This window comes from Oppia nitens, unplaced genomic scaffold (genome assembly GCF_028296485.1).
Source record: "Oppia nitens isolate AA-2021 unplaced genomic scaffold, nextdenovo-longstitch-racon4-pilon3 scaffold32_pilon_pilon_pilon, whole genome shotgun sequence".
Lineage (NCBI taxonomy): Eukaryota > Metazoa > Arthropoda > Arachnida > Sarcoptiformes > Oppiidae > Oppia > Oppia nitens.
The window spans coordinates 476,405-503,135 of record NW_026533213.1 but is presented as its reverse complement, the minus strand read 5'-3'; the positions used below and the strand labels follow the sequence as shown (position 1 = coordinate 503,135).

The following is a 26,731-nucleotide window of genomic DNA, read 5'->3' as shown; positions in this document are numbered from 1 at the left end:
TGATTAAAAATTTTATTTTTAAAAATAACACTTTTTTAACTTATAAGTACAATTAGTACGTACAAAATTTGATAAATTAAAAATAAAACAGTAATAGAAATATTAAGATATAGTATTTTTTTATCTATAAAGTATTTTAAGTATTTTGTTTTAATTTTTATATAATATCATTATTGATATTAATAATAGTAAAGCAATAGTAAAATATAATTATCTTATCTTAATTGGCTAAATGTTATAAATTTAATGAAATTATATATGTTTTATAAACTAAAGTTAGTTTAGTATATAAATATATAGAATTAATACTATTGATATTCAATCAAAAAAAAACAATTAATTTACAGATAAACAATAATTTATACTTTTTTTGGTTGAAAAAAATGTTTAATTTTAAAATAGGAAAATTATTACTTATAACTAATACACTAATATTACTATCTAGTGGTCAGTTAGAAATTTTTCGACAACAAACTGTTGTTCAGAATTGGAAACACTTTGATGTCGACAAAAATTATACAAAAATTGATGACGTGATCAATGATTCACGTAAAGAGTGGCAGTCATTGATGGCCAACCAATCGATTCCCGGAGCTGTAGTAGCATTCAGTATTAAAGGCAAAACTGTTTGGTCGGAGAGTTTCGGTTTGGCTGACATTGAAAACAATGTGCCCACACATGTGGACAGTCCGTGGAGATTGTGTAGTATTAGTAAACCGGTTACATCAGTACTTGTCGGTCAACTAATAGACAAAAAACTACTGGATTTAGACAAACCTATTAACGATTATTTGCCGCTCAGTTTGTTTCCTATTCATCGATACAATGGCATTGAATATAAGCTAACACTGAGACTACTGATGTCACATATGGCTGGCCTTCATATAACCAGAATTCCCGACGATATAAATAAATTTTTTAAGGCAACAAACGTTTAGACAAATGATTAGATTGTTTAACAACGAACCATTACTTTTTAAACCGGGAACCGAATGGCAATACTCTAATTATGGTATTCAAGTGGTCGGTGCTATCATAGAGTCGATATTAAACAGTAATTTTGTTGACGAAATGCCTAAATTGTTTGCTAAAATTGGTATGAATTCAACTGTTATGGAAAAACATGAAAATCTAGTCAAACATAGACCCAGATATTACTCGGCATCACCTGATAAGCCAACTGTACTGCAAAATAGCGATCTGATAGACGATATGTTTAACTACGAGGGCTGGTGGCCGGCCGGTGGTATACTATCAACTGTTACCGATATGTTAAGGTTTGGCAACTCAATGATTGATGCCTATCACGGAACTGATGAATGTATAAAAACTAATTATAATAAATTAAATATTTATTGAAATTTATTATTAATTAATTTAATCTATATTATATATATATATATGTATAGTAATAGTTAGTGAATCGACAATCAAAGAGTTATGGAAACCCGAAACTGTTGGCAAAATTAAACCGGAATTACGTGGAGATTATGGTAACTTACTATTAGTTTGCTATCAAAAAATATTTAAAAACTTTCATTCACTTATTTTTATGTTTTTAGCAAAACAATGAACCGTATATTATATGAATGCTAGCTATCCGTACAAACTGGCTGTCGGACACTCGGGTGGCCTATCGGGTACATCAACTAAACTATTATTGTTTCCCAATGAACGTATTGTCGGTACAGTATTCACCAATAAAGGCGGTGTTACTGTTTTGCCTGACTTTATTGCACGTGTGGCTAAAAATTTGAAAAATTTTATTTGAAAAAATAATGCTAAATTGTTTTAATTATTTTATCCATGTACATTTTTAATATAAAATAAAAAATTAGTTACTATAGATATTATACTATATAAATTATTTTTATTATTATTATCAATAAATAATTTAAATAAATTGCAAGAATAATTTTTAAAAAAGGTTAGGAAACATAAAAAACATTAATCATAACACTTATTAATTTTTTTAAGTGTATGTGATTAATATATAATCTAATAGTTTATCTGATACTTTTTGAACTAAAATTGATAAATTAGTTTAATTAATATTATATTATATTAATAATATAACTTATAATAAATTATTTTATGATTATAGTCAAACAATCTTATCTTAACTAGGTAAGTTGTATTTTTTAAAAGTTTATTTTCAGTATATAAACATGTTGAACACATAAAAAAATCAATTATTTTAAAATAATCTATTATAATTATTATTAAAAAAATAAGATATTTTTTTGTTTTAATTAGTATTAGAAAATGTTTAACTTAAGCATAGTAAATTTATTATTTATAACTAATACATTATTAGTTATAGTATGTAATGGACAGTTAGAAATTTTTAATCAAACACGTGGTTATAATTGGAAACATTTGAATTCAGACAAAAATTATACAAAAATTGATGACTTGATCAGTGATGCCCGTAAAGAGTTGCAGTCATTGATGGCCAACCAATCGATTCCCGGAGCTGTAGTGGCCTTCAGTATTAAAGGCAAAACTGTTTGGTCCGAGAGTTTCGGTTTGGCTGATATTGAAAACAATGTGCCAACAAATGTAGACATACCTGGAGATTGGCCAGTATTAGCAAACCGATAACGTCAGCACTGGCTACCTGTGCAAAATTTTTGTAAATTTGTCAATTTGTGTTAAAATTTTCAATTTTTATTTAAAGTAATGTTATTTCTATGGGAAATTTTAAATTTTTGTTGAGCTCAGGTAGGTTTTAGGGACAGGTAGGCTGGTGTGTCGTGTAATTACACTTTGCTATATTGTGTGAGTTTATGGCACATGTTAGCTACATGTGTTAAATTTCTGTAAATTTTTTTCAAATGCAAATTTTTTCGCAAAAATGATTAAATTTCCAATTTTTATTAAAATTATTTAAATATATATAAAAACTAAAATTTTTCAAAAGTTTAGTCGAATTAATGTGTATTGGTTCAGTAGTTTTGTTACATTAGGTTATGTAGTAGTTGTATAAACAAATTAAGTCTCATTCAAATTACTTATAGTAAATATTTTTAAATTAGTAAAAGAATTGCACGGCTATACATGTTGCTCGGGACAAACTAGTTTTTTTTAAAAAAAAGGAAAACAATGGTGTATTTATCCGATGAATGCTAGTTATCCATACAAACTGGTTGTAGGACATGCCGGTGGGTTTACTGGTGTGTCCACACAGTTAACACTGTTTCCCAATCAGCATATTGTCGGCACAGTGATCATGAATAAAGGCTATGTCACTGTTTTGCCTGATTTTATTGCACGGGTGGCTAAATATATGAAAAATTTTATCTGAACTAAAACCTAAATGTTTAACATTTGTATGTTTTTTTTAATTATTTTGTATTTTTTATATAAAAAAATTAAAATTAAATGTTATTTTATTTAATTATTCTAATTATTTGTTATTTAAAAATATATTACTAAATTAAATTGCTTTTTTAAAATTAATAACAGTTTTTTCAATTTATTTTAATTTGAAATGTTTTGAACATTTCTTTTTAGATAATTTATCATAAATTTTTTTGATGAAAGTATAAAGTTTATATTGAAAAAATAATTTATTTACTTTTTTGTGTATTTAATTATTACATTAACAATAGGTTTTTTCATCAACAAAAAAATTTAAAAATAATTTATTTATATTAAATTATAAACATATCAATTTATAATTTATTTAAATATCAAAGTAATAATTAAATTGTATTTATTTTACAAATTCAAATAATATTATTATTATTATTAAATTAGTGATTTCATACAAGCCTGAAAATATAATTAATTAATATTTAGTTTAATATTTATTCAAAATTTGAAAAAAATATAATTTTAATTTTATTAAGACAATTTAAATTTACAAATTAAATATTAAAATTAATTTTTATACATACAGCATACTCATTTAGTATACGGGCCCGGATAGCATCAACATTGACGCCCACCCAGGAGGCCCTGCGACCCCATTTATCCATACAAATTTTTGTCTAAATTTTATATATTTATAAAGAAATAATATTTTATATAATAAATTGCAATTTTAGATTTTCTAATAAATATTAAAATTTTTTTGACAATACTTTATCGGCTCCGGGTTTTAATCGATAGCATAGAAATGGCTCAGTTATGTCTGTTATGTTCAAACTTTGTCGTAGACACCGACGATAAATAGATCTAAACTATTATATAATATATATATATATTAATATATAGTATAAGATTTATTTTTTCTAAATAATATGATTTATAAGTAGTGTCTTGATTTCCAACTAAAAAAAATTATTTTGTCGGTTCAACGCTTATAACTGGGACTTAGTATGTCCACCGAAGTTGACCAGTGGACGCTATTTCCAAAATTTTATTATAACTATAAATAACTATTTGTTAGGTTAGCAACTATAAAAACTTATAAATAACTATTTCAGTTATTTTGAAAAATATAAGCATTAAATTGTAAAATATTGCTCAAATATATGTAAAAACAAAAAGTAATAGTTAAATAAATTATATAAAATGTGTAAACTGTTATCAACTCATATTACTTTTTTAACAATAGAAATATTTAGTTTATTTATATAAATCATTTTTGTAAATATGCTGAAAACAAGTGAATTATATATCAGTTGAAATATTTATAAGAAAATAAATAACTATTTTAATAACTATTTGGCTTTTTTGGCAATTATATACAACTATTTAATACATTTTAAATAACTATTTTAACAACTATTTGACGTTTTTTGGCAACTATTATAACAACTATTTAATAGAGTATAAAAAATTATTAATCAATACACTATTTATAAGTTTAGATTATATATATATAAAAAATTAAACTTAATTTTTATTACCAAAAATGAAATATCGGATTCACATTTCTCGATAGTGTCGACCATAGTTTTCGACATCGGCTCAGTTACCTCGCATACAGTGGCCATTACTTGCATCAGTATGTTTTGGGTATCCTCACTGATACCCTCTCCCTGGGCACTGATAATAGTGATGGTTGTAATGTTCAGTATAGTTAACAAAATAACAAATTTATATATTAAAACAATAATAGATAATTGCAAAGATATGTGCATTTTCTTAAAAATAAAATAAAAATTAGTATTTATTGATTGATTTTTATTGTGGATTAATTAATTATAAATTTAATAAATTATAAAAAATTAATAAAAAAAATATACTGGGTGTTTACTGATTTTAAAAATTATGTTTGACTTATTATAAAATTATTGTTATTTTATTATATATTTTTTTCAAAAATAATCTATAGTGCATATTTGATTACAGGGTAGTACACTATACTACTACTATTGTACTTAAATTACAAATAAAAACTATTACATATTATTTATGTAGTTTAATAATTGAAATTTTTACGGTTGATTAAATTTCTACACAAAATAACATAAAAAAAAGTACTGCTACTAATAATAAATAATTTAAAATAATTTATTAACAAAATTATATGACTTAAATATATATTATTTTATTTATTGTACTTAACAAACAATTTGTATTTATAATCAATTTGCACCTGTGATTTGTTTGTTATTTTTATAAATAAAAAATACAAAAAAAAAATTTAGATATTGTTAATTTAATTTATTTTTATATAAAAATTTACTAAAAATCAGTTTATATTATTATAAAATTATTATTATTTTATTTGTAGAATAGGTTGCATGCATTTCTGAAATAATAATAATAATTAATCAATTATTATTAATTCAGATAATATTGATAATTTAATTTTTAATATATATGTACTATATATATACAGTATATGTTTTTTTTATTGTAATTACCTCATAGTTTGTCAATATCCGGGCCTTAATTTCATTAACATCGATGTACTGTATGTTCCCAATTCTATATGACTGACTCACGAAAGTTATCCCTACCTATGATGGCAGAGGCCATCATTAAACAACTGGCCATTGATGGCGATGACAGTGACTGGCAATTGTCACTATCGTCGACGATATGCCGGCAAACAAGTAGTCATATTATATATATATATATATATTAAATTTATTGTTTATAATCATCAAATTATTCATAAATATACTCTACACTTAATTAAAAACATTATTTTTTAAAAAATAAATAAAAATAAAATATTAATTAATTGGGTTATATTTATTTGAAAATACAAGTATATTATAAGTAATTTTAAGTAAATATATTTTTTTAAATGTTTTAATTGAAATTTTGTAAACCAGAACACATGTAAATCTAATAATAATAATAATAATATTAATAGTAATTATAATATTAGTAATATTAATAATAATATACTTTTAAATAGTATAAAACTGTCTATAAAAATGCTTTTGTTGTATTAATTGCTTTGATTTCGCAATCATATGTTGTTGTCGTTGATATCTTAACTGATGTCTAATCAAAGTGTTTGGTCCACACCTAAGGTTGTTGCTATCAAACGGTTGAATCAAATCAAATGTATGATCATTGCTATCACTAACAGTTGATCCGCAAATGTTGTCCATATAATACCATTCAGTAGTCATTACTGTGATGATTATTATCGCCGATAACAATGACATTAATGCCATAACAATGCAAACGGTAATCCATGTGATGTTTGACATATTATTTATTTTCATTTCATCTTATAATAAAAATTAAATTATTATATTTTTTTTATAAAAAAAACTTATTTTCTAGAAGTTTATAAATACCATTGGGTGATATAGTTGGGCTAATTTTAGTTATATTAAAGGCAAATACTGAACTGGTAGTTGATGTAATATTCAGGCCATTGGTAATTGTTGTTTCATTAATCAAATCTAACTAATTTTATTTTAATTAAATATTTAATTATATTGTCTTTTATTTTTAATATACAATAAACATTTTTCTAATTACTTACTCACAGTTGTTGTTATGTTTGAATTAATTTGTGTTACATTATCGGCAAATGTCTCACTAATAGTGTATATGATGTTAATTAAAATATTAGTCGTAGTATTAATGATATCTAAAATATTTATTTAAAAAATAGCTTATTATTTATTAAATACAATAACATAAGATATTATTATTATTACTTTACCTTCACCTGTAATGTTAAACATGTTTATTTATTAAATAATTATTTTTTATATATTAATAAATTATTATTAATAACTAATCAAATAATAAGCTATAATTATTAGCTATAATTTTATTCAGTTTAATTTTTATTGTAAACTATTTTTTAATACTACTTTAGTATATTATATATTATTTGAAAGTAAAATAATTATAAATAAGTATTACATATAATTTGATTTATATATGAAATGTATTTAAAAAAAAACATTTACTACAATATTAAAACAAATCAATATTTATCAAAATATTTATACTGTTAATTGATATAAAAAAAACTATAACAAATTATTTGTTTTTAGTTAACATTTTAGTTAACAAATTGTCTCATATTTTCATCAATATTTTTTTGTAAATATTTATTAGTTATAGTTATGTAATAAATTGATACTTATTTTTTCAATTAATAATTATATGCAATGTATAAATAATAGTATATTTAAAAAATATAGAAATAAATTTATTATTTATTAAAAACTGATACTATTAATTGTTTTTTTAAAAACAAAAAATTAGTTGTTTATAATTCTAGTTAACAAATAGTCTCATATATTTTTACTAATGTTTGGTAAATATTTTAGTATTCATTACTATTAGTCATAGTTATAAATAATTATAAAAAATTTTGTTTTACTGTATTAATATTATAATATATTTTTAAATATCTTTAGTTAATATATCAATTTATATTATCTTATTATTAATATTAATATAAATTTATAAAAAAAAATAAAAACTATATTACAGTTTTAATAACTAAAAAATATAATCTTATTAAAAAAATTATAATTAAATAGAGTATTACAACAGTATTTTAAAATTTTAAATTATTATTTTATTAATTAATTTAAATGTTTATTAAGTTTTCAAAAATTAATTATTTTATTTTATTAGTATTTATAAAATAAATGTTATTTATTTTATATAATATTAAACTAAAAAGACTAATAAAATATTTTAACAAATCAATTACAATGTAATAGAATATAATATTATAAATATTTTTTTAAAATATTAATTATCAATTAAGAAATTTGAAACTATTTTTGTTAATTTTTACTGTTTAATGCTTTAAAAAGTTTAAATTTTTTGAGATGTATATTATTAATTTTTAAAATAATTAATATATTTATGTGTATTATAATTATAATAATAGTTTAGGCTAATTAAATATTTTATTAATAAATATTATACAATAATATTAATAATTGTATCATAATTGACATACAATTCAATTTTTTTTAAGGATATCATAATGAAAATTTTGATAAACATATGTTTGTTATTATTTTATATTATTTTTATACTAAATACTTAGATTACAAAAACATTTTTGTCATAAAAAAAAATTTTAAATAAATTTTTTCATTAATAGTATTGTTGTCATCAGTATTGGTGTCGTTCAGTGTTTGCATTCACTCACAGATCAAACACTATCCGAACGTAACGCTCGACACGTGTGGTATCGGACGGCAGTCACTGTTGACTACAAAAAACTGTTTCAAGTGGTCATCAAATGCGACTACAAGTGGTGTACAAAACGGACGGTTAGCTCAACCGGGAGAGTGGCCATGGATTGTATATATTTATGCGAATTATTATTTTTTAGGATTTATACCGATTTCAAAGTTTGTAAAACTTATTATATTGTTTTTTTTAAAAAAACGAAATTTTTAATATTTGTTTTTAAAATTAAATCATTCAATAATTTGTATTAAATATATATATTTATATATATATATATTTTCAATAGCGATGAATGTACGGGTATTATACTAAACACCAATTGGATTATAACAGCAGCACATTGTATAGAGTATGATATAATATATTGTTTAAAAATAAATAAATTAAAAAATATATGTAAATTTCAAATCTGTATTATAAATTGAATTCCAAGTAAATTTACTTTTATTTTATATTTTTTTTAAAAAAAACTAATAATTCAATATTTTTAAAATTATTATTTATTTATTTTACTAAAATAACAATTAATAAACAGTTCCGATAAAACTATAACTGTTCGGACAGTTCAGGATAAGATAGATAACAGCCATACATATGGTTTGGACCAGTGGTTCATACATCCAAACTATACAATTGATTTAGTAACCAAACAAATGTTTGATTTGGCGCTATTGAAACTTAATAGACATATAGGGATTACCAGATCAATGAATGGCAGATATTATACGGTTAACAGTATTTGTTTGCCCGACAGAAACATCGACATCAACACCGATGACGATAAACAGTTGGCACTGTTTGCTGGTTTTGGTCGAACTGATCCGGGAGTCGACAATTTGGGACCATTGAGGACGGGTTGGTTGAAATTAGCAAAAAGATTGAATAATAATTACGATTTATGGGGTCATTATATTAGAAGTTTTAGATATCCAATCGCTAAAGGAATGGCTTTTTGTATGGTATGTCTTATTAAACTATATTTTCAATTATTATTATTATTATTATTTGTTTGGTTTTGTTTATGAGAAAAAAAAACTATTATTTTGTTTGTTTAAACTTTTTTTTTTGTATAATAATAATAATACTACTAATAATAATAATTAGGGTGATTCTGGCGGACCATTGATTCAATATGTTTCGGGTAATAGTAGTGGTAGTGGTAGTAGTGATGATGGTATGGGTGTTCGGGCTGTACTTATTGGTATAGCCAGAGGTTCATCCGGTAAACCAATTGTTGGCGGTTGTCTTAATACTGATCCAAATGCTTATATGGCTTTTTTACGACTAACCAAATATATCGATTGGATTGTTAGCACTGTTTTGAATAATTAATTTGTATTTTTATTTGTACTTATAATGTATTTTATAGTAAAACAATTTCTTTTTTATAGATATTTTATTTTTATTCTATAAGTTATTACATTAAGTAGTTTTAGATTTATTACATAAATAATTTGACAGTTATATATATATATATATACAATAAATCTTTGATTTTTTTTATATTAATTATTTATTTAATAAAATAATAATAATAAACTTTTAAATATTATAATATTTCCAATATTTTAGTCTATAAACTAAATATTTATTTACTAGATTATTATAATAATCAATTTAACAATAATAATTAAAAATAAAATATTTAATACTACTTTGTAATTAAATTATACATAATATAGTTATTTTATTAAATGACAGTTTTATATAAAAAATTATATTAATATAATATATTAAATAAAAATATTATGATATAACATAAATGAAATTTGCGATTCACATTGATCAATTATAGGAAGAGCATCCTATTAGACATGGGCTCAGTTATCTCGCAAACGGTAGCCATTACTTGCATCAGTATGTTTCGGGTGCTTTCGCTTAGTATCTGAGAATCATTGGCCGCCAACTGGCCATTGATGGTCGACCCAAATATTATTGTTATGATTATAACACCATAAATTACCAATGATTTTATTTTGACCATAATTTCAATAGTTTATAAAAATATTTATTTTATATATTTTATATAAATTTTTTATAATATAAATTAATTAATTTTTTTAATTAATTAATATTCAATTATTATTAAATATTTATTAAAATATTTTTTGCATTAAATGTTTAGCATATAGTTTTATTAAACACATATTTATATATTTATTAATGATTGATTTATGATTTTTATTAGTACACAAATACTTAATTGAAATTTTTATTTATTTTTTTTATTATTATTATAATTATTGTATTATTTATTTTATTAATGTTTAAAAATATACAATATATATATATACTTATTAAAATAAATTTATGCATGATAAATTTTCCTGTTAATAATTATATGAAAATAATTAATCAATGTACAATGACTAGATTAAAAAACACAAGTTTACTTTTTTTTATAGAAAATTGTTTAAAATTTATTACAATTATTATTATTAAAAATTAACTTTTCGCCAAACAATAAGCCAGCTAAAATATCTGCGCCATTTAATTTGTCTAGGCTCTTTTATGCTACTAAAATAAGGTGTACGGGAGGTTATGGTTAATCGTTCATATTTGCTAAATAGTGTAATAAATAATATTAAAATTAAGTAAATATTAAATAGATGAAATATAGAAAAATACAAAAATTAGTATTTTTATAATTTACTAACAATATTTATATCATTATTTTTTTAGGTTTTAAAATCATGGAATTATTTTGTTTAATTATTATTATATAAAAAATTATTAATGTTTAAAAAATTATTAATATTTAAAAAAATTATTAATATTTAAAAAAATTATTAATATTTAAAAAAATTATTAATATTTAAAATAATTATTAATATTTAAAAAAATTATTAATATTTAAAAAAATTATTAATATTTAAAAAAAATTATTAATATTTAAAAAATTATTAATATTTGAAAAAATAAATACCTATATCCATATCTAATATGAATCCAAAATAATAGTATTGTTATAACAAATGTTAGACCACCGACTACTATGTAGGCTATACCCAGGAACGGGTTTTTATTGCCCATCCATGAAGTATTGCCAATGACTATGCTTTTGGTGCCGGAAAACATGGTCACCGGATAGTCTATTATTATTAAAAGATATAATAACAAAAACAATAAGTAAATATTAATCTATCTATATATATATACCTATAATACTATATATATATATATAATAGTTGTTTGCATACTATAGTCAATTTTGATAACATAGTCACCAGCCGGTAGTCCCGATTTATATACCGTTTCTCTATTGTGATCAACTCTGGCATACAGTTTACGAAACTGGGGAAAGGCTGCCGTATGAAACCATACTATAAGTGCCTCGTTTTGCATACCATTGTTGTCCTGGTTATTGGGATCCAGTTCCCATAACTGTCGGCGCCAATACGGTGGACTAGTAAAATTGGCGTAGGCCTGTTTTAAGGGAATACCTATTTTTTAAAAAAAAATTTATTAAAAAAAGTGTGTATTCATGAAACAAAAATAATACTTAGATATCATAATACTGTATATTATTAATAAATTGTAGTAAATATATAGACAGAAAACAAAAATTGTAAATATTTTTTGATTTTATTTTTTTAAATAATTATTACTTCAAATAAATATTAAGTATCAGTAATCATAATAATACCGATCGGATTATGAAATTTTTGCCTATCAGTTGGCCAACTGATACCAGTGTATAGCAATGGCACCGGCTGTAGACCTGACTGTCCACCATTATTATTATTATCACTATCATCACCACTGACCCGCCATAAACTAAACGTATCGTTAAACAAACTGTTGGCAATTGTACCGCACGGTGCAACCGGCATATCCTTGTTGTTGTTGACTTTTTCATACATAAACATGTTATACTGGCCGCCACTGTCGTCACATTTGTCCGGTATGGCCAACGAACCGGCTAATTGTGCCGTATTTTTGCTTAATATATATTTCATTAGACTCTGATAATAGCCGGACAGTTCATAGTATACGTAAACATTTGATACGAAATTTTCGCGCAAAACAAACCGATACCAGCACTGACACTGTTGTTGGTGTTGTTGCTGGAGGAGGACAGGTAGCTGCTGCTGACTGCCGCTGATCTGGTCAGCACAGGTACTGGTGGAGTTGACTGGCGAACAGTGGGTATAGTCTAGTCGCCATTCCTGGACAGTACCGGTCAGATAGAGTAAGCACACACCGACTGCAATCATGAACATAGAGATTAGGAAAAAAGTTGGTAAAACAGTGTATTTGGTTAGCACTGGTAGCCAAGCGGACAGATGCTGTTGTTTGAATAGCCGAAACTGACGCCTGAACCACCATTTCATACGTATTCGTAGTGAAAGTGATTTTTTCAATTCATATTCAGTTTTCATTGTAGTTGTTATTATTGTTAGCAATGAATAGTTATTATTTTCATAACTTGTTATCATTTAATTTTTTTTTGGTTATATATATATACAGTATATATATTTATAATAAACTTATAATAGATATTACTTTCACTGATTAAAACTTGTATAATATAATAATAATAATAATAATAACACAATTTATGTTTTATTGTTTTTCAGTATTTTAATTATGTGTCTAGTCATCAATGATTTCAGTATTATTATTATGACTATAATATTATTGATATTATTTTATTTGACAATAAACTTTAATAAAATATTTATTTTTTTTGATTACTAAATAATTAATAATTTTCTAATTAATTATTTATTATTATCAGTATCAGTATCATTGTTAATAATAATAATAAAAAAGAAATCAATAATACTTATTAATATTTAATAATATTTTTATAAACTACGCAACTGTTAAGTTAATTTAGTATTAATTTATTAATATTTTTTTCTTATATTAAATAAAGTAGATATATCTTTAATTATTGTTTTTTTTCTAAATTATTATTATTATTATAATAAAAATATCAAAAATATTATGTTGTTTTAGTAATTTTAAACTAATATATTAAAAAAGTAAAATAATTAGTATTATTATATTATATATAGAATAACAACATTATTAACTGATTTCTAAATTTATTTTATAACTTTAATTTTTATAATAAATATTTATTTAAAATTTAAATTTACAGTTGTTTAAATTTTTAAAATAATATTTATAATTAACTTAGTAAAATATATTTAAATTATACTAATATAAAAATTGTAATCTACTAACATAATAAAATGTAATATTAATTATACATTTAAAATTATTTATTCATAGATTATTAACTAATATTAATTTTTTTAATTCAATAATAAATATAAAAGAAAGTATAAATTTTATTATATAAAATACATTAAAAAAAATAATTATTTCAATAAATTCATTTAATATATATATAAATATATTTATTTATTGATATTTAAATATATATATATAAATTTTAAATCAATATTTTTTTAAACAATTTTAACTATAATCCAATATTCATAAAGCTGGTTTAATGCATGTCTAGATATAATACAGTAAAAAAATAAATAAAATAAAAATAATTAACACTTTTAAATAAAAATAAATATAGATAATATACAAAAAATATATAATACAAAATCTATAATAACATGATATAAATATAATTATATATATATATATATAATATATATTAATAATATACCGTATATTTATTCAGGATCTTAGCTCTCATAGCTTCGGTATCGATACCCATTTTCTTGGCCATCTCACTGCGCTTATCCATACAGGCCCTTAACTGGGAGAGTACATGTATTTTTTCAACAACAACAACAAAAATTAAATTAAATTTTTCGACAATTTTATAAAATATTTTTCATAGTGTGTGTGTGTGTGTGTGTRTGTATGGAAATGGATGTATAAAAATATAATTAGACTATACCTTATCGTGTGCACCCATACGCCAATAGCATGGAAACGGTTTGTCCATTGACTGGATTTCCATTGTTTGACTCAAACATGTATTGAATGTCATTACAAACTTGTTGTTGTTGTTGTTGTTGTTGTTATATATAAATTATGAATTAATTTATTAGATTTTTAAATTATCGACAAAAAAATCAATAATAACTAAAGATATACACAATAATAATAAATTATTTATTATATAAATCTTAACATTAGTATAATTTATATATATTTAAAAAATAATATCAATGTTTTTAATTAAATATCAAACTATAATTATTATTATTTTTTTTAATTGAAAATTAATTATATATATTATAATTAAAAAATAAACATTTCATGATTGCAAATACCATTGATGACAACCCGCTGGTACACTCGCTAGAAATGGCCAGTTTGTCAGCGGGTAGGTCAGCGCACATACTATCGGCCACTTGTTTGAGTATATCCATTGTATCATCGTTTAAGGTTTCGCAATGGACACTACCAGTATCAAAAACTACCAGTGCAACTAAAACAACTATTACATTTCGTATAATATATAATTTTTTAAGCATTATTGTTGTTGTTGTTAAAACAATCAAGATATAAACACAATAAAAAACAACTAAAAAAATAAGTTTATTTTTTAATTTAGAAAATATTATAAATAATTTAGTGATATTACTTATAAATACAAAAAATAAACTTTATCATAAAATTTAATAAGTTATAAATAAATTTTTATATACCCTTATATACTGTATATACAGTAGTATACTAGATCTATTGTGTTTAGTTTATATATATATATTTTTTTGTTATTAGCCTTGTTGGTTGGTTAAACTAGTTAATTATAATAATTAATTATTTTTTTTTTAAATTTATTTTGTTTGTCAATTTCAATTGTACAATAGTACACATTAACTTAAAAATAAATTTGTATTATTATTAATTAATTAAAGTACAATAATAATTAATGATTGAGGTAATAAAAACATTTTTTTTTTAAATTATAACATTATTATTAGTATTATTAGTACATTTGTACACTATAATTAGTTATTTTAAAAAAAACTTGTAAGCTAAAAATTAATTAATTATAAATTTTTTATTAATTTTTTTTAAATTGGAAATTGATTTCACAATACAATTATGTATATAAAAGTTAAAAAAAGAAAAAAAATATTTACAACAAAATTGTAAACTCTAAATAATCTCTTTTAAAAAAAATTGTTAAACTAATTAAATCATAAAATAATAATAATAATATTGTTTTCAAAAAAATATATAATAATTATAATTTACATCATAAGCAACGGTCTAACACAGGCGGCATAATTGTTGAGTATCCGGACTCTCATTGAGTTAACATTTAGGCCCAAATTGGCTGCTATACGCCTCCTATTATCCAGACAATCTTTGACCTGGGGGGTAATAAAAATATAATTATAATGATTGCATTTTTTAATTAATTAATTAATTAATTAATAATATAAGGTTAGATACTGTACCTTTTGACCACCTTCCATATAACGGTAGCAAATAAACGGTAGTGTCATTTGTCGGATGTTCAGGGTTTGCCTAACACACGTGCTGTACGTATTTTTGTACTGTAAGTTGAGTTGATGGGAGGGGGGTTGGGTAGGGTAGTTGGAAATACAACAAAAACATATTGTTAACAAAAATTTACCATGAAAACTTTCTCTCCCCGCCCCCGCCCCACACAAAAAAAAATATGATTAACTTACCAATGACGGTACGCTAGCCTCGCACTGGCGTACAATACTAGCCCTGTCCGGATCCAGACCGCTGGTCACACATATGACTTTGCTGGCACTTTCCAGTGTATCCATTGTCTGTCTTTCCAGTTCATCGGCAGCACAGGTATCCATCAGACAGTATACCACTACTATTGTCAACAGTAAAGCAATAAATTTGGTAAACATTGTCGTAATAATAATAATAGTTGTGTTTGTATTATCAAAAAAAAAGTTTATGAAAATAATATTATTAACAGATATTGTGTGTGTGTGTGTGTGTTTAAAACACTACAACAACAATAAATAAAAAATATATCACAAATAAAATATTTGATTAATTTTTTTTTATTATATATATTATAAATCAATGTCTCATTACTGAAATACAACACAAAATCAATGACACAATTATCTACTTTTTTTTAATTATAAGGGTTTTTAATGTTTTATTATTATTATTTTATTTTTGTCGAAAAAACACTTTCACAGTTTGAAAGTGTTATAAAAAAAACAAAAATCATAAACTAATTTATTTATTTAGTTTTGATTTTCAATTTACATTACATTATATATATAGAAAAGTTTACATCCTATTGTTTTCAATATTAATAGATTAATTAAATACAATTTTTGTGTTTGTGTGTATATTTATATCTTAACAATATACTGTATAATATATAGCACTAGTAGTAGGTATAGCACAGTTAGCATAATATTTTTTAATAGCCTTGAATTATTTATTAATTAGGGTTAGGCATTTTAGTTATGTTTGGATTAATTAGTCTATAAAATTATAATCCATAAATATCATGTATATACTGTATAAATGTATAATCATGTATAAACAGTATATACTGTATTATATTTAGGGATATAAAAAAAACAATAACTTTATATTTATTGAAATGTTTATAAACCTTAATCCAAACTATAATAATCTTATAAACAAATAAAATTTTAATACTTATCAATAAACTCATATCAATACTATAAAAATAAAATTAGTAAATTACTAGTAAATTAAACTTATGAATACTAGTGAATTAAATTAGTAAATTATTTAAAATAAAATACAAATAATATCAATAAATGTTTTTTTAGCAATTATTTTTATTTTATTAGTATTAAATCACAAATCAAAGCAAAGTTAAGATAATATAGATAACAACAGTTTATATAAAAAAATTTTATGGCAACAAAAAATAAAATAATGTATTTTTTTGAAACAAAAACAATATATAAAAAAAAAAATTTTTTGTTAAGTATAGATAAGTAGGATTATAATTATTATTAATAATGATCCGGAAGTTTTTTTTCATAAGGCATTCCCAAATGTATTTTTTTGCAAAAAAGCTCACACATACAGACATTTTTTTTTGACATCCCGTTCCCTGATTTTTATTGTTGTCCGATCGCACGTTTCAAACATGTTTGGTATTCATCGAAAATCTGTTTCTGTAGTTCCTGAAGGTTGACACCGGGAGGCAATCGGCGACGATTATCCTCACGTTTTTTCTTCAAACACGGACTCATCTGATTAATTTGATTACAAAGTAAATAAATAATTAATAAATAAAATAAATTGAGTTTTATTTTTCAACAATAAGTTATGCTTTTTAAAAAATCGGGTGTATATGTGTAGTAGTAGTTGTAGTAGTAGTAGTAGGACTTACCTTTTCGCCGCCCGGCTGTACCCGATAGCATAGCATCGGTTTTGTAAACTTTTTCACACCCAATGATGACCGGACACAGGATGTAAAGCCGTTACGGATCTATTGATAAGCAAATATATACAAAAAAAAACTTATTATAATTATATAGTAATTAATTAATAGCTACATTAATGACAAACATAACAGTTATATATGTTCAGCAAAAATAGACAAACAAAATATGGCATACATTTGCCGGTATGACTGTCCGATCGCATTGATCGACAGCCTGATGCTGTTGTTTTGTTAGGTTAGGTCCGCATATATGAGTCAAACCGCGCTTAATATCCGGTCGATTGAGTAGATCGGCTAAACCAGCGGCAGTGGACAGTCCAACACTGATCACAACTACCAGTGCGGCCAACAATACTTGTTGTTTATTAGTAAACATTATAATATGAAAATATGAAACAAATAATAACAACAAAAATTAATTATTTTTTAAAACAATTTTTTAATGTAATATCTTTTTTTGATACCTATCAAGTGATTCAGAAAAATATCAGCTATTTATATCAATTTCAATTAATTATTATGTACTCAAAAATATATATAATATATTTTTATATATGCATAAAATGACCAATTGTTAAGTACATTTGTCATTAATATTTTTAAAGTTTTATTATTATTATTATTATTATTATTTCTTAAAAAAGTACATTTAATGTTAATTTTTTTTATACTATATTATTCATTTACGGGTATTATTATTATTATTATTTTATTTCTATATTTTACCAGTATTAATATTACAATATTAGCTTAAAGTACATTATAATTATCTGTCAAAAAAAACATTTAAGTGATATCATAGACAGTATTATTGATTTGATTTTTAAAAAAAATAAAAACAGGATGAAAATGAAATGATAGATAAATAGATAGACTGATAGACAGTGAGAGAGAGAGAGAGAGAGAGAGAGAGAGAGAGAGATAGTATTATTATTATTATTACTATATAGTACTGATGTACTTATTTTCTCGGTTTGATACTCATTAGGACATTATATATGAATAATAATAATAATAATAATAATAATAATAAACTATTAATATATTATGTTTTTTAAATAGTGTTTCTTATTTTGCTTTCTTTAAAAAATATCAAAAAATTTTCATAATTCTAATGAAAATCATTAGCAATAAAATAAAATTATAATAATCAGTGTATCACTCAAGTTATAGACACACACACAATAAAAATATATGTATTAATAAATAAATTTATATAATCATATGCTATTACCTGTACTACAGTACAAACTCTATAATATAAATAATAAGTCTATGTTTGGTGACCTTCAAGTTATATATATAAAAAATATTATTGTATAATAAATAGCACTGTATATCCTATTTGGTTAAATAAATGATTTGTTAGTTTTTTTTGTGTATTGAATTATTTGCTGTAAATTTACATAATATTTTTTAAAGGGAATTTTCCTAATAATTTTGTTGTTATTAAATAGAAATAATATTATTTTTTTACTATTGTATAATAGATTTGATATTTTTATTTAAAATAAATTCATTTTAAATTAGTTTTTACTACAATTTCTTAATAATTTAAATAATTATATTAATAATTAAATTCATTTTATTTATTGAAATGCTATTTATAATTTTAGTTGTCAATAATATAATTATTGTTAACTAATAATTTATTTTTTTGAAAACTAAAATATAACTTAATTTTGTGTAATAATTTTTTTTTTAAAAATAAACATAATACAAAATATTATTCAAAATTATAACTAATTTGTAGTTTTAATTTTTTAAAATTATTAAAATATTGTCACAAATAAGCTATCTATATTTTTTTGAATAGATTTATAAAGTTTAATATATGGACATAAATTTTATAGCTAGGATTTATTAGATATCAATTTAAATTAACAAATATAAAATAATTACAACATTAATAAAACTTTTAAAAATCTTATTTTATATTTTCATTATAATTATTTTCAACAAAAAAAATTTATTTAAATATTTATAAAAATAAATTATAATATTTTACTTACAACATACATAGATTATAATTTATAAATTATAACTATTTTAACTATTTTACAATACAAATAATAGAAACCATTTTTTTTGCTATCAATATTATTCATTTTTTGTAATTATTGATAAAATTTTAAATAAAACAATACAAAAAGTTATTTATTTACTTTTACAACATATGCATAGTATTAAATATATTTATAAAAACACGTTTAATTAATTAAATATCTTTATACTATTAGAAATAATAATAATAATAATACTGTATTTTTAACTAAATATTATTAAAAAATTATTATCAAATTAAAATTGTTAAAAAAAATAACAAATCAAAAAATCATTATTAAACCTTAATAAAAATTAAAATAATAAATTAATTTTTTAAACAAATATCATAATTGATTATAAAAATGTATAAAAAATTATTCAAAACTTGTAAGTAAATTACTAAGAAAATTAATTTAAATTACTGCTTTAATTACTTAATTTATAAAATTGTAATATAAATAATTAGTTATTTTATTTTAATTAATTTATTTTTATTTTCAATAGATTCAATTAAAACTTTGCTATTACTACTACTACTACTAAATTATAAAACAATTCAAATACATTGTTGGGCTCAGTGTCCATTAGATCAGCAAATTGTTGAACCATGTAAATGTCAACATGGTCAATTAAAATGTGATCAACAAGTTGATGATTTAACCAGGGTATTTAAAAAACTAAATGACTATTTGGATAATCATAAAAACAATAGCGACTATGAAACTCCAGATAATAATAAACAAAAATTAAGTAGTAGTAGTAGTAATAGTAATAATAATAATAATGATGATCCTGATCAAATTAATGATAATACAGATAAGTATGATATATATCATATATAGTTAGATAGCTAGACACTAAATCCTGATAAAATGTGATCCCAATATATATATATTGTATATAATTAGACAATTAGATAGACGCAAACACTATCGGGAACTGTATCTATTGAATATCAAATCCATTGAATTACCCGCAAATTTTTTATCCGACCTGACATTCAAATGGATCCGGATTACCGGTGCCGGTCAGCTCAAACATATTGATTTCGATGCATTCCGTGGTACCGATCGGTATACCCGACGGCTACAGTTGCGCGAGTGTCCAAACCTAGATCAACGAAACGATGGACAGGTAGGGCAAGAAAATCGCAATCGACCGGCACTGTTGAACATAATTAATCGATTTGTTTCATGCGAATCACTGGCCCTACAAAATGTCAATCTGGAAGTCATACCGGAAAATGCATTCAACGGTCTTCAACGGTCACTGAAAACTTTATCACTGGCCGGCAGTCAATTGCGTCAAATCCAAGGCCAAGCATTTCGCGGACTAACCGCACTGGAAAAGTTGGACATATCCTATACGGATATCAAACACATTGATCACAATGTACTGGTGTTTGGACAGTCAGCAGCCAGTGGTGTGGATAATAATAACAAACCGTTTAATATAACATTGGCTAACAAATGGCTAAACAGTTCAGGGTTTGCCGACGATGCACTCAACTATTTGGGTCGACCAACTAATCTACTGGTGTTTCCCCTGCCTCAGGATAATACAGTTGTTCAATGGCAATACCTGGAGGAACGGTCGATGCGATCCTATTTGGCCGCACACCAGTCAAACCGTATATTTCTATGGAAAGTCAGTATTGATTGCACTGATGACAGAAACAAGTGGCTGATGACCACCACCACCACCACCACAACCACCAGTGGTGATGACAATACAAAATGGTTGGACAGAGTCTATCGGTTTGATGAGGACAGTCCAGGCGGCCAACCGATGAAATGTTAGCCGAAAATAATACAAATAAACTAAACTAACAAATAAATTGTATGTTTGTTTTTTTAATTTCATTAATTATTAATCAATGTTTGTTGAAAACTTTTTTTTTAATAAAAAAATGATAACATTTTATATAAATAAATAAATAAAGTTTTTATTTTAACTTAAAAAACTTTTCATTAATATATTTTTTTGATATCATTTTGCAACAACAAAAAAATCATTCAATTTATTATTCAATTGGCAACATATGTAGTGAAACATATACTAAAAATTATAAAAAAAAATTTTAAAAAAAACTATTCATTCATTCAATTATTATTATTAAACTCCGAAACTGTTTTTTATTAAATGTTTGCCACAATTAATGTTAATAATTAATAATAATATTTCTAAAAGTTTTTTCTTTTAGTAAATAACAACAAAAATATTTGATTTAAAATTTAAACTTTTAAAAAATGACTATTTTTAATAAAACATAACATTCAAATTTTTTTTGCTTACTTATCAAAGTAATAATTTTTTAAAATGATTATTATCTGATTAAAAAAAACTTAAATTTAATTGAGATTTTCAAATTTTACCGCTAAATTGATATGAAAACAATGTATTCAACACTTGTGAATGCCATCTATGATTGAAACATTTAAAAAAATAAATACATTTAAATAGATATGGAATAAAAGCCAGTTGAGAATGCTAGTAAGCATTTCCATACGAACTCCTAATTCGACATAAAAATTAAATTAAAATCAAATAATACAGTATAACTTAATAAATTCAACATTAGTTGAGATTATTTTGTCATACTGAATCATTTGATACCACACATTACGATAGTTGAGTTTATTTTGTTTGTTGTGAGTATAATTTGATACCTAACATGACCAGGGTTTTAAGGAAATAAAAGCCTGTCCTGGCAATGCCCAAATAGATACCATAAATGCCTGGCATTTTGGGCATCTGTTTTATTTGCCTGCCAATTTAAATAGCTAAAAAGCAACTGTATTTATAAAAATAATGTAATTTAGTGTTTTAACGTGTTAATTTAATTTACAATTAATTTACTTATTTCCAATGATATTACCTTTTAATTAAAGGTATACAAAACAAAAATACAAGAAAATATATTATAAAAACAATGTTTTATAAATTAATTAATAATATAAAATTAAAATAATAGGTGTCACCACCTGAAAATAGATGCCCAGGGCATGGCAGAGACAGGGCAGGCATTTGGCAAAATTGGCATCTATTGTTTATGCCTGCCATTTTTAAAACCCTGCACATGACTAACAAAAAAATTTTATGCCGTCAAAGATATTTTTCTGATAATGCTCTCTAGCATTCTCAACTGGTTTTAATTGAAAATAAACTTATAAAAAACCTCTACCTAATCATACCTCAAAATTAATAATGTTAATTAAAATTTTCAAAACGTAATTAATAAAATATTTATTAAAATATCATTTTTCTAATGTATTGATTAACATTTTCTAGAAAATACTTTATTAGAAAAAATATATTTTAATAAATTAAGTAAAATTGTTAAATTTATTATAAAAAATAATGATAATGACTAAATTCTATGAATTAAGTGTATTATTATTTATATTATTAATAATAATTAATATATTATTTAACATGATTTTGTGTAAACCCAAAAAACTAATAAATGATGAAAATCTAAAATTATTTAATAGAAAAATGTAAAAAATAAAGGTATAAATAAATTAGTTTTTTTTAAATACAAATCTAATTAATTAATTTAATAATTTAGTTTATAAATAAAAAGTTTTTTATATAATTATATTTTTTATAAATTTAACAGATCATTATAATGAAAAATTGGCAATTAATGAATATTTTTTAAAATGGCGTCGATTATCATTTAAATAATTTTTACTTATATAAAATAATAATAATACAAACATTTACTTTTTTTATTTAATTAATTGTTTAATAATCAAAATATTTATTAATTTATTAATTAATTTTAATAATTTGAATTTGTTTTTTTAATTTAAAAATTTTCTAAATTTAAATGATTTTAATTTCTGATTAAATTATAATTTTACTCATAAATTAAATTATTTTTATTCATAATCAAAAGATATATATCAAACACAATAATAAAAAAAAGTATAAATAAATATAACTAAATAATAGTTATAAAATAAAAAGATTTATAAAGTATTAATTTGTTTACTATATTATATAAAAATTAATTACAAACTATTTATATATATATTTATACATTCGTTGGGTATGGGTGTCAATTGGGTGAATACTTCAAGATTGATGGCCATCACTGGATCTTCTAATACTAGACAAGCCATTTCATACCATCTGATATAAAAATTACCGATAATTATAAAATACTTTTATATATAAAATAATAATAATGGTATCACTTGTCTGGCAGTACGTCAACAATGAAACTTTCGACGGACACAATCACTTGATTCTGCGGTATTGCACTCGTATTCATTCGTAACGATTGAATGCGTTCTTTAGCCGCTTTGCGGCCATTTTCGTAACCGACCGGTTGATTGGCAATGGAAAGCGATTGTGCGGACATACCGGACACCGTTGCCCTACCGAACACTTTCTGAAAGGCTTCGCGAATCGGTATGATCTTTGATTCCTTATCCGATGTCACCATTATATTGATATCACCGCCAGAATCTAAGAAATCAAAGAAAATAAATAAAAATCAAAAGTCAATAAATATATTCAAATGAATTGCATTTTAAACGTATGGTTACTACAGATAATCTCCTTCATTCCCGGATCTAATGTAGTGATCACTGTGTCCACTGAATTCTTGGCTTTCGTAGCCATTCGGGTAATGAAATCGTTGTTTGCAATCCAATCGATAAACACCGAACCCATTGATTCTGATCGCGATTTTGGCGACTGATTGCCTGTTGTTTCGTTGAGATTGACATTAATGGTCGGCGACGGCAGCACTGACTGATAATTTAAACAAGTGGACAAAGTTTACGGATTCACGCTATTTGTATTTGTAAAATACAACAATAACTACAACACACAGACAGCCGTACCATAAAGTCGTTGATATTATTAAAGATTTAATTATTGATTTATAATATACTAATAGAATTCAATGTTAATTATTAGATATTATAACACAATAGTATAATAGGGTATACATTAAAAAAGCGATTAGAAAAAACTATTTAACTATTTTATAAAAGTATGAAATATATTAACATTCATATAACAAATAAAATTATTAAAAATAGATAATTGTAATATACTAGTATAAATATATATAGATTATATAATATATTTTTATAATATAAAGGTCTAAAAAAATTAATGAAAATAATTTAATATGTACAAAACAAAATTCAATAATAATCTTAATTATTATATTATTATTAAATATTTAAATAAAAGTATTATTAATATAGATATAATAGTTTATTTTTGGATTATATAAAGCAAATGAAATATTACATATCAGTTTGAAATATGCAAATAAAATTGTTATAGATTTAATATATATTTTATATAATATTATTAAATAAGTGAATTTTACATACATTTTATAAGTTTTGTTTAAACTAAAAATTTAATTCAATCATGAATTATCTTAAGATAGTTAATTACACTATAATCTTTCTATTAGCATGTACATTTTGTTATTATTTGTTTGATCTAACAATACTATATTTTACGTATGAAATTGGCACTTCAACTAATATTGAACCAATTAAGCAATACAAATTACCGGGTATAACAATTGCCCTCGATAAATCAAATTTATTAAATAAAACAATCTACGATTATTTTATTGTTAGTAATTCAAATAAATTTAATCATACATTATTCAATAAACTAACAATCAATGAACAATATTTGTTGTTTAATTTGAACATTGATGACATTTTATTATGTTATAAAATTTATTATATCAATTCAAATTACTGTGAAAATATAAGTGACTTTAGATTATTATTTGATGATCGTTATTTTTATATTACAATATTTTCCCAGTTATTTAATGAAAATATTAATAAATACAATTCTAACTACAATAGCAAATATAATTTTTTTATATTAATAGAATTTGTGGATAAAACAATTATTAAAAATTAAATTATTTTTGTCCGATTACATGAACGAAACAAATTATTATTTGATTTTTTTCAATCAAATAATATAATTAGATTAAATTTAACTCGAGGTGACACTTCTATTATTAATTATAGAAAACAACAAGTATTACATAAACTTAATAATAAAAACTGTAACCAAAATTCGGAAACAATGACACATAATAAATGTGTTTGGAATTGTTTGCAAACAAATTATTTTAATAAACACAACAGATATCCACCTAATTTGGCTGTTTTTTATGTATAATAATAGTTTTAATAATAAATTTATAAATAATAACACATTATTTGCTGAAAATGAAGACAATAGTATTACATCATTTTGTATTGACAAACAATGTTCTAATATTATGGATTGTATCGAAAATTATTATCAATTTAATAATAATAAAGATTTAAAAACTAACGATGTTGAAACAAACAATTCGTATGAACTTTACGTTACATTACCTACAGAACCCATATATGTTTATGAAATATATTATCGATTCTCGTTTTTAGAATATTTAATATTATCTGGTAGTCTATTTAGTTTATTATTTGGATTTTCTTTAATAAATATCACCAAATTAACTACTATAATTTATAAAAAATTTATACATAAAAATAATGATAATGATAATTCAACTAATGATGCAACTGATAATACAACTGATAATGCTATTAATAATGATAAACATCATCATCATCACCACCACCACCACCACCACCACCATCATCATCATAATACAAGTAATCATAATAGTCAACCTAATCTATTTACAAGAATTAGATTGAATAA

The 26,731-nt window shown here is 22.7% G+C and overlaps 5 protein-coding genes across 5 annotated transcripts; 1 reads left to right on the top strand and 4 right to left on the bottom strand.

Moving 5' to 3' along the window:
- Window positions 1–942: 942 nt before the first annotated feature.
- Window positions 943–1,573, top strand: LOC128956697 (serine beta-lactamase-like protein LACTB, mitochondrial). The gene is made up of 3 exons (XM_054302412.1): window positions 943–1,321; window positions 1,410–1,493; window positions 1,563–1,573. The coding sequence occupies exons 1-3, from the start codon at window positions 943–945 to the stop codon at window positions 1,571–1,573; spliced, it is 474 nt and encodes a 157-aa protein (XP_054158387.1).
- A 9,460-nt stretch (window positions 1,574–11,033) lies between these two features.
- Window positions 11,034–12,977, bottom strand: LOC128956696 (cell cycle control protein 50A-like). Its single transcript, XM_054302411.1, has 4 exons — window positions 12,242–12,977; window positions 11,796–12,038; window positions 11,522–11,687; window positions 11,034–11,157 (listed from the first exon to the last, which is right to left on the bottom strand). The coding sequence occupies exons 1-4, from the start codon at window positions 12,975–12,977 to the stop codon at window positions 11,034–11,036; spliced, it is 1,269 nt and encodes a 422-aa protein (XP_054158386.1).
- Window positions 12,978–15,779: 2,802 nt separating this feature from the next.
- LOC128956695 (uncharacterized) lies at window positions 15,780–16,481 on the bottom strand. Its single transcript, XM_054302410.1, has 3 exons — window positions 16,227–16,481; window positions 15,990–16,088; window positions 15,780–15,902 (listed from the first exon to the last, which is right to left on the bottom strand). The coding sequence occupies exons 1-3, from the start codon at window positions 16,422–16,424 to the stop codon at window positions 15,780–15,782; spliced, it is 420 nt and encodes a 139-aa protein (XP_054158385.1). The 5' UTR covers window positions 16,425–16,481.
- A 1,024-nt stretch (window positions 16,482–17,505) lies between these two features.
- LOC128956781 (uncharacterized) lies at window positions 17,506–18,428 on the bottom strand. The gene is made up of 3 exons (XM_054302497.1): window positions 18,141–18,428; window positions 17,912–18,010; window positions 17,506–17,771 (listed from the first exon to the last, which is right to left on the bottom strand). The coding sequence occupies exons 1-3, from the start codon at window positions 18,339–18,341 to the stop codon at window positions 17,637–17,639; spliced, it is 435 nt and encodes a 144-aa protein (XP_054158472.1). The 5' UTR covers window positions 18,342–18,428; the 3' UTR covers window positions 17,506–17,636.
- Window positions 18,429–22,413: 3,985 nt separating this feature from the next.
- On the bottom strand, window positions 22,414–26,413 carry LOC128956694 (protein PRRC1-like). The gene is made up of 5 exons (XM_054302409.1): window positions 26,405–26,413; window positions 24,574–24,778; window positions 24,217–24,490; window positions 24,060–24,151; window positions 22,414–22,433 (listed from the first exon to the last, which is right to left on the bottom strand). The coding sequence occupies exons 1-5, from the start codon at window positions 26,411–26,413 to the stop codon at window positions 22,414–22,416; spliced, it is 600 nt and encodes a 199-aa protein (XP_054158384.1).
- Between the last annotated feature and the right edge of the window lie 318 nt (window positions 26,414–26,731).